The sequence below is a fragment of the Trichosurus vulpecula genome, chromosome 2, assembly GCF_011100635.1.
Source record: "Trichosurus vulpecula isolate mTriVul1 chromosome 2, mTriVul1.pri, whole genome shotgun sequence".
Classification (NCBI taxonomy): Eukaryota; Metazoa; Chordata; class Mammalia; order Diprotodontia; family Phalangeridae; genus Trichosurus; species Trichosurus vulpecula.
In genome coordinates this window covers 290,533,138-290,545,998 of record NC_050574.1, presented here as the reverse complement: position 1 = coordinate 290,545,998, position 12,861 = coordinate 290,533,138, and the positions used below count along the sequence as shown (strand labels likewise).

The following is a 12,861-nucleotide window of genomic DNA, read 5'->3' as shown; positions in this document are numbered from 1 at the left end:
AGAGAAGAGGTTTGGGGTAGTTTGTGTGGGTTTTTTAGTTAGCTTTAAAAATAACTTCTGATAATCTGATTTAAATGACTTCAAATAAGTTGCAGGTATTCTTTGTCTTTTTAATAAGCATAATTAAAATTATGTTTAATTTAAATACAATATGTAGTTGATTATATCAAAGATTTTGCTATTCTCTGCATGCTGAATGGATTATGAATGTGATAATATTCCTCTAAGTACAGCATTTACCTTTTGAAATGACTTTTTTTCTAATATGCAGTGTGTTGGTAGAAAATATACTTGGTATACTTTTTTTTAAGTCTTCTTTTTTCAATACAAGATATTTTTCTTCTCTTTTTTTAGGTCAGCCCTTTATAAATCCTGATGGCAGTCCAGTTGTGTATAACCCTCCCATGACTCAACAGCCTGTTAGAACTCAAGTGCCTGGACCTCCACAGCAACCTCCTCCTCCCCAACCATCTCAACAACAAGCAGCCAATCACATTATATCACAGGTGCACATACCCTAGATCATATGATGTCATGTTTACCTTTCTTCAGTTAGACTGGGAATAAAGTTACTACCTTTAAGCTGGTAAAAGTGAGGGTTTCCTAGAACCTTAACCCTCTGTCTCTTTTCTGGAAGACCCTATATTTCCATTTCAATACTTAATGTATCACAAAGGCTTTCTACCCAGCATTAACTGTTAGACCATTTTCTCCTTCATAGAAGTTGCTCACATCACAGATATACTTGTAAACTGTGTCCCATTATTCTCAGAGAAACCAGACTTTAAAACTTTCAGGGATCCTCAGCTAAATACTTGTGAATTAGTATAAAGTAATGGTAGGTTTTTTTTTATCAGTCTCCCCAACAAATATTTAACCCCTATTCCACAGTGCTAGCAAGGGAGAGGAAAAGATAAGAAAGATCGATGATTGGAAGCACAACTGAGCAGTTTGCTACTACAATTCAATATATTAAGCACTTAGAAGAAACTGAGTTGAGTTGCCCAGTTCCCCATGAGAAGTCATCTTGGTTCCCCACCACAGAACTCATTTATAAATAAACCCAGTAAAACTTTATTTGCTTGTACCCCTTTTGTCTGTAGGAAAGAACTAATTACATTTTAAATAAATTACTTTTAATTTTATGCTATACAAACTAATACACAGGATTTTTAGGCTTTTTATTTGAATCAGAGTAGTTAGGGAAACTTACTTCAGCAGTTCGAAAGTTAGGTTAAATATTGCAAAGGGCACTACTATTAATGAAGACTGATATTGCTAGAATATATAATTATTACAGCTGTTAAGCCATAAAAAGTTTTCCAAAGACTACACTTTGTCTATTAATCGACAAACAGCATCATGTACTAGACCAGCTCTGTTACTTTATTTTGGCTATCAGTACCTCTGTGCTTCTCCCTGTATCAGAGGAATTGTGACTTTGGAATCATGCAGTCCTTTTTTTCAGTGTGCCAGACCAACTGAATGCTAATTTTAGATGACCTTAAATTCCAAAAATATTTTAAACAATATTTTCAATGATTTACCAGGGAACATTAAAACAATTTTAGCATTATATTAGGAGGTTTAAGGGACAGCTTTTCACCTTTTTTGGATTTACGCATTTCTCAGCATTTGCTAAAGAGGTAAAAGCCAGCAGGAAACTTTAAGAAACTAGAATTTGATTGTTTGTTCATGTTTAGTCTATAGCTCCAAGCCATAGCCATTAATTGTCATAGGTACAAGATATAGTCCTATACATCAAGTTAAGCAATTCAGTCAGAGAACAGGTATTACAAAGAGCCATGATCTAAATGCCATGGTGTGCCATGAAATCTGTGGAAGGCTTTCCTGGTGTGACATCATGTGTTTTACAATGTATGAAGTTAGACAAGCATAAAGCCAGTGAGTATTGAAGGCCTTCCAGTATCCTCCTTGATATCTGGAATACTATAGCCATAAGATGCTCATCTTATTGTCCTGTCTTGGGACTATGTTATTACCAAAAAACTAAAGCTTTGTTTCATCTAGTGAGAGTACAATAGGTCATGATGTCTGGAGAAAAGTTATGCCTAAATGGATGACCAAGTTAAGATCCCTTTAAGCAGCCTGCACTTAAAAGACAGGCAGTTAATTCAGTCTGAGCCATATTGTCATCCTTTTTTTCTTCCATCTCAGAAATTTGTAGGACAACGAAGTGTTATTCTCCAGGTACTTCAGCAAAGTGTTGATATTTTGGTTGTAGCTTCACAGAGAGACTAATTTCTGCCTTTGATTTTAATTAAAAATTGATTCTGCAGACCTACTCAATAGTTTGTTGGGTTTGGAGTGGTGGGAAGAAATTGTGTTTGTTTTTGTTTACATATTTTTAATGTATCAGCTTTGTGGTAAAAATACATTTTACCCATATATTTCTTGTTTTATGCTTATGCTCATACTGAGATAACTTTTCCTTTTTTAAGATGGTTCTCTTAACCACTTTTCTTGAACTTGATCATTGTGGATTTCTTTTAAGTACTATCTTTGGAGATGTGTCTTCCAGAGGAGAGAGATTCCATATACACATTTTTCAACTAAGAGTAGGGTTTTTTACCCACAGTATTCTTATGAAAGGAGTACTAAACTAGAAATGAGGCTCTTTAGACTTAGTTTTTGCCAAGTTTTTAAACTTGCCTTAGTCTAATTTTTTGGTCTGTAAAATCAGTAGAATGACTGGTAACATATATGCGTACTTTCAAGTTTTTGAAAGATACTGGTTAGATATAAGGTAGGGCAAAGTACAATCTAGTATTCTTTAAAAATGCTCCATATGCTCTGGAAAGAGTGAGAATTTTTTTTAATCATAATTACCTAGTTTGCTTGTTTTCCTAACATATGTCATAGTACATTTGTTATATGAAAGAGGTGAATACTTAAAATCATTGCTACTTTAGAATGTAGAGTTATGCCATCCCAGGTGTTTTTTCCCAAGCTATTAAATAGTTTTCACCAACTTTGTGTTAAGAACAGGAGCTGTAATTTTTTAAAATTATGTAGCTTAATTAGAAGCCCCCTCCCACAGGGCAAGGATTAATTTTTCTCTTGTCTAAAATCAAAAATGTTTAACATATAGAAATTAAAGTTACTAAATGAATTACCTATTTCAATTAAACCTCTATTACTTATTGAGTAAAATGAACTGAGAGTCTTAGAAATGCTTTTATTATGCTGAAATATCCTAGTTCTATAATAAGTATAAAGACTTTGGAGAAGTTGTATATTATTCCCTGAAGTTTTTACTGAGTAGCATTTCTTCACTTAGTATTGTATTTTGCCTTTTATATTATGTCAGTGGTGATTTGAAAAGTTGTAATTATTTTAAATTATTGTAAAAGATTGTAACTTTCCATTTTATGCACTTATTTTACTCTGACATTAACACTTTTTGTAAACCTGTTACTTCTTCAGCCTACTCGGCCTCTGCAGTCTTCTTCACAGCCTGTTCAGTACTCTACAGTCCCTTACCCATCCCCGCTCCTGCCAGTCTCACCTACCCAGCAATATACTGTGGTATTATATCTTCTACTCACCTCCTGCATTCTTTTTGTGGGTGAATGTGTGATGAACGCCAATGTATGTTTTTTCTGTGTTATTAGCATAAAACAAAGGTGCCTTCTCACTTTTTTGACTAAAGGATACGTATGTGAGCTTTAGGAAGTACCCATATCCCTTACAGACCAAAATTTGAGTATGTAAAATACAGCGTTAATCAATTTGTCACTGATTATTTTCAATCTAGTCTTTTCTAGCCTTCTCATGAAATAACACTTTTCAAATTATTTCCTCCCAGATATTAGATTTTGTTTGATTTTGTCCCCAATCATGGCAATAACAGTCTTATGTTGCAATTGAAATTGTAGATTTCTTCTGTTTTGGGACTTTGATATAATGGCCTCTTTTGTACAGTTGATAGCAAATATTCAGGATAACTGTAGCTAATGTTGCTGTGGGAGATTGTTCTGAGAAGCATCAGCGCATGTTAAGCCATTGACATAGGTACTTCTAGATGTACAAGATATGAGTGATAATTTTAGAGACTGTTTTTTTTTTAAGTCAGCATATCTGAGCTTATAGTTACACATAACTGTTGACCTTGTAAGGCACCTTAAGGGGAGCCTATCTAGTTATTCTATAAAATGCTATCATTTTTCAAAATATTTTTAGGACTCTTCATATAAAATCCTTTTCAAAACCAAATTTGTAAGCTACATAACAAAGTCATTTTCATTACTTTAATGATTACACATTTTTTCTTAAAGCAGATATTGTCCAGCTTAAGCGCCTGGCCTATTTTATTATACTTGTCTCCAAGTTTATTATTTTTTTAATCTGATCCACTCTCAAGTGATGATTTGCTAAAACCACTGAGGCTTTTACAAAGAGTATGCCAAAAACTCTGAAGGTTGGTAATAGTTGTAGGAAACATTCCAGAAATGTTTTAAGCAATGACATTAATGTAGTCCCAAATTGCTTTCCAGAATGGCTGAACCAATTTACAGCTCCACCAACTGTGCACTGGTATAACTCATTTCCCATAATTAAACCTATTCAGTTACTAAATACAAAATTTCCCTTGCCAATCTTCCATTCATCCCAAATACAGTTCATGATTTTTAACTTTTGATTATTTCAGCTTCAACTTAATGGTTTTAAGTCATCTTTTTAGTGTCGACTTATTTTCAAAGTTGTCTTCAGTAGTGGAAATATGCTTATTGCTATATTCTGCCTTGGCAGGATGGACCCCATTTGTGTATTTCACTTCTGTTTTCAAAGCCAACAAGTTCAACTGTGTTCTAATTTTTAAATCAGTCATTCAATAAAACACTTGTTAGATGACATACAACTTCTGTACCAGGTACTCTCCACTGCTACAAAAGGCAGAAAAACAGAAAAGTTTCTGTTTATCTTGAAAGTTACAAATTGTAAAGACTTTGTCCATAGCTTTAAATACACTATAGTTTTATAAATCAATACTATAGTATTTTAAATTATTACCCTTACAAATACTCAAGAAAATGATAGCTAAAACGTCATCAAGCTTTTTTTATTATTATTATTATTATTATTTTGGTATGGAGAGTTGCAACCCAGCTGAGTGATATGTGCCCTCCTCTGGCCTTTGAAGCCCTTGCTCCAAATGCCAGTATAATTTAAATTGCAAATCAGTATCATAATCATTTGTCTTACTGTTAGGGCTTCATTTAGGTCTACAGTTGAAAAAGTTCTCTTTAATTTCAAATATTAAGGGCTTTTTTTTTCCTACCTTTGTTTTAATTTTCATCGTATTCTAAACATGTTAAAAAAAATAAATACAACTACTAAATTACTTTAATCCTGTCTTAGACTTTTCCTTTTCCTTTCATTTTTCCAGTGTTGCACTTATACATAATCACTGGATGGAAGCATGCTTTGTTACAAAATGTTCATATATAATCAATTCCCCAAAAAGAATGTATTTAGCATTTCTTGATGTCCTCAGCATGTGTATGATTATTTTAATGTATTCTGATCTCTTCCCTGTAGCAGGACAACCTTGGATCCCAGTTTAGCCATATGAGTCTTGTCCGCCAGCCATCTGCTGATGCTCCTGACCCTCATGCCACTATGTTCCAGTCTACTGTTGTCCTTCAGCCATCACAGCAGTCTGGATATATTATGGCACCAGCCCCTCCTCCAGCACCACCCCTCCCACCTGGCCAGCCAATCCCTACTACTGGCTATTCTGCCTCTGGCCATCCTGTAAACCAGCAGATGCTCCAACAACAGGGATATGTGCAGCAACCCACGCCTCAGGTACAGGTTTGTTTTCCCTCTAATCAACTATCATGCAAAAGATAAAGAATATCTTGCTCATTAGCTAGAGCCAAATATGTTTTAGGTCATATAGAAAATCTATAAATTGGAGTTAAACTGTTAGCTTAATTGTTACTTTCTAGGAAAGTGAATAATGCTTCTTTAAAAAAAATGCATGCCAAAAAGAAAGACAATATTTTTAGAGTAAGCATGAGTCTTCTTTTTTAATAGATTCTTAACCTGAGGCTGAACTTGGTTTCTAAAAAACCATTTTAATAACTTCTCAATATAATTAGTTTCCTTTGTAGTCCTACATATTATGTTTTATGCATTTATAAACATTATTCTGAGAAGGAGTCCATAGGCTTCTCCAGAATGCCAAAGAGGTCTTCGACACCAAAAAAAACAGGTTAAGAACTCTTAATTAATTGGCTAATTTGTTTAATTATATATCAGTCTTTTTACTTTGTTATTGAGGTATGGATATAGTGAAACATGCACAAATCAATATCTGTTATTATATTTGTATATCTTTTTGTCATTACCTATATTTTAGTATATATATGATGAGGAAGTTCAGATTAATTCCATGTTTGTTACTTTATAATCACACATACACATCTATGTCTAAAAAAATGAGCTATTTGACTGAATGTGTTGATTCAAACAATTTAAAAGCAATTTCAAATTATTTAACCTCAAAATTACTATGGATGAGAAAAGATTTGGTGCATGGTTTTCCTTTCCTTGCTTATTTCACATGTAGACACACTACCAAGGGGAATTTAAACATTGTTCTTTGCCATTGAATCCTTAAGCTTTCCAGATTTTCCTGTCCACTCCACAGATGCATTCTTTTTTACGTGCTGCCTTCCTCAATATGTGAGTTCCTCGAGAGCCGGGACCATTTTTCTATTTGTATCCCCAGTGCTTAGCAAAATGCTTGGCATGTCATAAGCACTTAATAAATGCTTATTCATTCAGCCAGTCATAACCTAGTCATGCAGAAATGAATGTACTTCACAATTGTCCCATGAGGCCTAGACCAGCAGCCACTTCAGCTAAGTCCCTTTGACACTAATCAAGAATCCCTAGGGCTTCTTCATGAAGGATGTAAGTCCTGGAGAGGAACCCAAGGCACTCTTCATTGTTTCTTACCTTGAAAGAATATATTGGAGAGTTAGGTCAGATTATCTTAAAAGAAATCTAGAATTGATTTAAATTGTTCTCAGAGAGAGAGAAAATAATTTAACTTAACTTTTTGGCTTTTCGTTGTGCATCAGAAAGGCCAAAAAATGGGGGAGGTAAGAAATAAAAGAACATTTTTAAAGTTTTGAGAATTGTTTCTCCAGTATTCAAATAGAAGAATTATTTTTCTTTTCCATTTTGTCCATTACCGTGTGAGCCCTCAGGTATTCAGTAATGAAGGATTATGGTATTGATACAAAAATGTGACTTTTCTAAATGTTTCTGCTTTAGATGCCAGCGTGTTACTGTGCTCCAGGGCAGTATCCCTCCGGTCAACATCAGTATCGCCCAGTTGCTTCCGTCCATTATAACACACAGCCAAACCAGGCACTGCCACAGCCTGCACAGCAGACAGGTTAGTGGCATTTAATTCATAAATCTTGGTCATTATTGCTGCTTTTCTCATCTTTGTTTATTTCAGCCACTAAAACAAAAACAAAAAACTTAGTTCATAGAGTAATTCAGAAGTAGAACACATTTCATTGTGTAAACTAGCCCAGTCGACAGTGGGAAGGAATGCAGCACGCTCCCGATAAAGCCATGGGGCTGTTTGACACAGGTGTCAGATATCGCCCAGAGCCTTCAGGGTGTTGTAGAAAGGGTTCCAGTAAGAGGATATTAATGTGAGAAGCAGCAGGACATAATACCTACTGCCAGCAGAGTGGAGCTCTTTTTTGTAGCTAGCCAAATGGCATGGGAAGGTCAGCATTTTTACAACAATTGAGACGGAAACAGTGACAGGTCACGTTGCGGGGTCTGCCTTGTATAGCCACTCCCTAGGCGGGGCTACCTTTGGAAAGACCAGTACAGCCTAGTAAATCATATCCTTTTTTTGTACATGTCTTCAGTGATACCTTTCTGGTGTCTTCTAATGTAGCTTAGTAGCCTTTTGATATGAGACCACTGTAAACAATGTGCAATCTCAAATTGCTTGCATTCTGGAGGGGTGGGGGGTGTGCAAAGGGAAGGGCAGATTTGGAACTCAGAATTATTTTTTAAAAAAACAAATCTTTGTTTTTAAATGTAATTGGAAAAATAAAATATTAAGCGAAGACAACATGTAATTTATCATTAAATATACAAACTATTAATAGAAACCATTCATAATCTTTTCTTCACCTTTTCATCAAACAGTTGTTGGAACCAATTGCACTTGCAAATGAAAAGTTATAAATTTTTATGTTCATGCCGTATAAACCCCAGATCCAAGCTGTTTCCCTTTCAATAAGATGTATAGCAATAACCTAGCCTCTTACAGGAGCTCTTCTTTTAGTGTTTAAATTGGAACTTTCAGTCAGTCTCTTAAAGGGTTGTTGTAACACCCTGCTGTCATTTGCTTGGAGAGTGGTCCATGGGACTTGAGGAGGTGAGCTTGACGTTGTTGTGGGTCACCCCAATCAGATAAGAAGCAAGGGTTGGTTGATTTCTAAAAGTTACCATAGCCCACACAGAACAGCAGAGTGCACTCTCTAGGGCTCTACATGAGGCTTGTTGGATAAACTTGCTGCTAATGTCTCATTGATGAGCACAGTCCTTCACCTGTTCTGTAACCACCAAATGGTCTAAGGTACATTTTTTTAGTCATTCAGTGCAGGTGGACTAATGGTTAATGGTCATTTACATTTTACCCGTACTTGGGAGCTCCTAGTACTCTAACATATTATACTTGTAATTAATATTTTTTACTTAATGTAAAAAGTGCTTTCCTGGTGCTTTTGTGTTACTGTAGAAATTTTATCCAAAGGTGGGAAGAGAGGTAGTGCCAAATAATCTATAGATGGTATAGTTTTTAATTACTTTTCTTTTTAACCCAAGAAGTGATTATAATAGCCAGACAAAAGTATTCTTCTCTCCATAGTGGATGAATAGCCAGCCTTGGAGTCAGGAAAACCTAAGTGTAAGTCCTGTTTCTTAACACATATTAACTACATAATCAGGGGCAATTCCCTTAACTTGTATATCTATGTGTATCTATGGAAGGAGTTTCCATAATTAGAATCCTGTCACTTTTATTTTAAAGGAGAGGTACTTTATCTGGAGATGAAATTTTCATGCATTTTGGATAGGAAGGATAAACAACCTCTAAGAAAGAGCACATTAAGGTATTTTATTCTTGTTAACCAAAAAAGAAGCTTGTTCCCACCTCCCAAATCCTACACTTCTATAATAGGCAGTTTCCCTTCAAACAGTGTTAATTCTTTATCCTTCTATATGATATATAGACATGACCTATTTTGGTTGGAGGAGTTGAACTTGATATGATTAGTCAATGGTCATTTTTCAAGTAAAGCTTGAAGGAGGGAAAGAGAGAGAGAGAGAGAGAGAGAGTGTGTGTGTGTGTGTGTGCGTGCGTGTGTGCGCGTGTGCACGCACACATATTGTAATGATGAGCCTTTTTTTAGAAAAGTCAGCATTCTGGAGAAGGAGCAAGAAATTTTCTGTTGCAAATTTTATAGATTGTGAGAATTGTAATATTTTACTAATTTCCATTTTCATATTTAAAATTGATATTTCATGTTTATTTTTAACTTATTAAAACATGGTTTTTCCAACACTGCACCATCACAGTCTGATTAAGATGGTAAGTAGCTTGGTACATTCATCCCTGCCTCTTTTTTTTTTTTTTCATTATTAGTCAACTAGTTATCAACCTGTAAAATGACAAGTAACAGCCTGTTTCCATCTCTAGGAGACAAGCAAGTTACTATGAGGGAATTTGGTTACATAAAAAAGGTTCAATGTGGCTTAAGTCTTAGACAATATATTGAGAACATTAATAGATATAGAATTTGTTTTGTTTACACAGATACAGATGGTATAAAGGATATGTTAAAGCGTATGATCAAGAATTTTAGCCCTAAAAAATAAAATCTTCTCTGCAGGCTATTTTGCATATGATCAGTTGTAATACACATTTCTAGTTATTTTCTCATTGTGGTGTTCCCCAGTTCTGAAATGCAGGAATCCCGTCAGTAGATTGGTCCAGCCATATTTTTCATCTTAACACATAAATATTTATTTTAGTGAGAGAGGACATCCAAGGCTATTATGGAAATAGAAAAGAGATTAATATCAGCTTAATATTGGGAATTAATGTGCTATCCTTTTTTCTGTTATAAGATTTCACATTAAGGCCATTCAAAGCAGGGTTAGATCTGGAAGTAGACACCAAAGGTATTGTGTTTCTCTAAGCCTTTCAGAATAATGTCTCTATTGGGACCTAGTGAGTGATATATTTCTTGATTCAGTAGATGAGAAGTAACACATTTGGTCATAAAATAGAGATCAACAACATACCATTGTAATAAACATAGTTTTACATACAGCCATCTCCATATGTTTGGTTATAAGGTGATATCTTCCCCCTGTAATAAGTTAACTCTAATTTAACATACAGAATATAGCTCTGTAAATGATAAAAAGAACTCTCCCCATGAAACAATTATAGTATCAGTGTTTAGGTGTGTAATCCCATGGGTGTTTTTTTAAATAGCTGGTTTTACCCTTACTATTTTTTAAAGAATTTGTCATTTAACCATGTTTGTTTAATATTATGGAATAATTGGCCTTATTTGTGAGCTGTTGGATTCGGGGCCGTAGCACTGTCTGAGAGGTTTACATTTCTCACAGTGAACCGGTCTCTTTTTCAGCTGCTTCCTGGCTTCTTTTTACTCAGGTTTCACTGCTTTTTAAATGCTGTATTACAATATTAACATGTTCTGCTATTTTCCTAACATGTAATGTCTCTTAATCAAACTCAACATAGTCCAAAAACAACTGTTTGAATTTTAATTACCACTGATTTAATTTGCTTTTTAAAATCCCTGAAAGCTGTTGCTTTGATTTCTTTTCCAAGGCAGGTTTAGAAGGCAATTCAAGACTGATTCAGTTTGGTTTGAAGCTGACCTAGAACGTTTATGTCTTATTTATGTCAGACTCATTAGGAAATATCAACTTTCTCCCTTCCATTCTAGCTATAGAACTCTGTTCAGGCAAATTGCCCTGCAGTGTAACATACCAGATCAGCCTGGCACACTTTAATGTGTTATTGTGACTTGGTTCCTTCAAGACATGCAGTGCAATTGTGTTAAGTCTTTTTGTTTCAACACTGGCTACAAGAACTCAAAGTCCTCCCTTCCCCCATAGAGCACTGAAAAGAATTTCAGGTTTTAACCATGAAGTATATTTTTTAAAACTTCCTATTAATGGTTGTGACTTCTTTTCCAATAGAAACTATTGCATGTTGAGTCTCGTGTATAAAACTTTAATCTGAAAGAGCTAGAGGAATAGAGTTAAAAAAGAGGAATTGACCCAGATTCTTGATTTTTTTTTTTAGGGGAGGCACTCCATGGCCAGGGTGCAGCAACTGATTTTCAGGGTAACTTTCAGACAACTTTTGGTCACTGCCTATTTTTCATTATCTGGATTATTGAATAAATATCCATTATTTACCTATTTTGCCGTTAGTACAGATTTGGGCTTTACATTACAATTATAGCTTTCCTTATATCCCTTTTCTTTCTTCCATTAAGTGTCTTTTACCTGCAATATAGAGCAAAAGCATCTGGTAAGAATTCCCAAACCATCCTGAACTATCCTGTGAAGTAATCTTAAATTTGCCTGATAGCTTATGGGGTGACTTGTACTTTGACATATTTATCAGGGAGGAATGAGAGAAAAGTAGCAGAGTTAATAACAGTATGGTCATTCTGGACTTCAAAACAATCATCCCCACTGACCTTATATTAGTTAAGTATATTTACATTCTTTATGGTAATTAGGAAAAATTTAGAAATAAAACTTGTTAGGCCATGGACCCATGAAAGGTATGTATAAACTCAGTGACACTGATTCAAATTTCTCTAGACAGTCCCTTATTGTGAAATACATTACCCCAAATAAAAGGTCTTAGAGTCAGGAAAACATTTTGCCTTTCTTATAACCTTGCCCTTATTATCTTTCTGCACAAATAAATTAGAATTCTTCTAAAAATATTAACAGTGACTAGTGAATCTACAACTTCATATTTAGGGCTTTCTCGGCTGATATTCTTTTTTTAATTTTTTGTGTTTTTCAGATTATTTCCTGTTAAAATTATTAAGTATGTGCTCTGTTAGAATTTATTTCAGATTAAATCTCTAAAGTAAAAACCAGTTCAGCCGTTTTCTGCTGAATGCTGCATTATACTGCATTACTTTACTGCTGTCTTCTCTGTTGAGGTGAAATAGAGCTAAAAATAGAATATTCTTTGGAGCCCTCCAGGGAAGCGGCTCAGCCATCAATTCCTATTGTCCCAGTTCTCTCAGCTTTGCAGAATTGATTGTGCTTGTCTATGAAAGTACCAGGAGAAATAGGATAATATTTCAACAATGTAGTCTTTTAACAAAGGAAAATGACAGTTAAATAATATCAATATTGATGACATCTCACAGAAAGCCTGAGTGTTTTTGCTCTGTCTTGGATAGACTACCCTGTCCTTACTCTCCTGAATAAATTCTTTCCAGCTATACTGGCTGTAAGCATATTTCTACAAAGGGATCCTATTTTCCATTTGGTTAGCAGTGTAAAACTGGACATAGCACACTCAAAAAACAGCCCCAAATGTTGACTTGAAAACATTTGAGGAAGAAAGAAATTAAGAGGATGACTTAGGCTTGTGTCATGTTTTTATAGACTTTTAAACCTTGAAATACTTTTCCTACTCTGGAATGTTGTGCCATGCTTCTTATTTCTTATCCTTTTCACTCTTTCCAGGACCTTGAGAATTTCTCCCCTGACAGT

The 12,861-nt window shown here is 34.8% G+C and overlaps 1 protein-coding gene across 7 annotated transcripts in view; it reads left to right on the top strand.

Moving 5' to 3' along the window:
- The window catches only part of R3HDM1 (R3H domain containing 1), a 185,661-nt gene that overhangs the window by 133,245 nt on the left and 39,555 nt on the right, over positions 1-12,861 (top strand). For 3 of the 7 annotated variants that reach the window (XM_036743011.1, XM_036743014.1, XM_036743012.1), the window contains 4 exons: positions 355-506; positions 3,448-3,549; positions 5,563-5,832; positions 7,312-7,435. In XM_036743011.1, coding sequence (XP_036598906.1) covers positions 355-506; positions 3,448-3,549; positions 5,563-5,832; positions 7,312-7,435 — 648 coding nt within the window. Of the gene's footprint in view, positions 1-354; positions 507-3,447; positions 3,550-5,562; positions 5,839-7,311; positions 7,436-12,861 lie in introns of all 7 variants that reach the window. The other 4 variants (XM_036743009.1, XM_036743008.1, XM_036743015.1 and 1 more) reach the window with 2 other exon arrangements.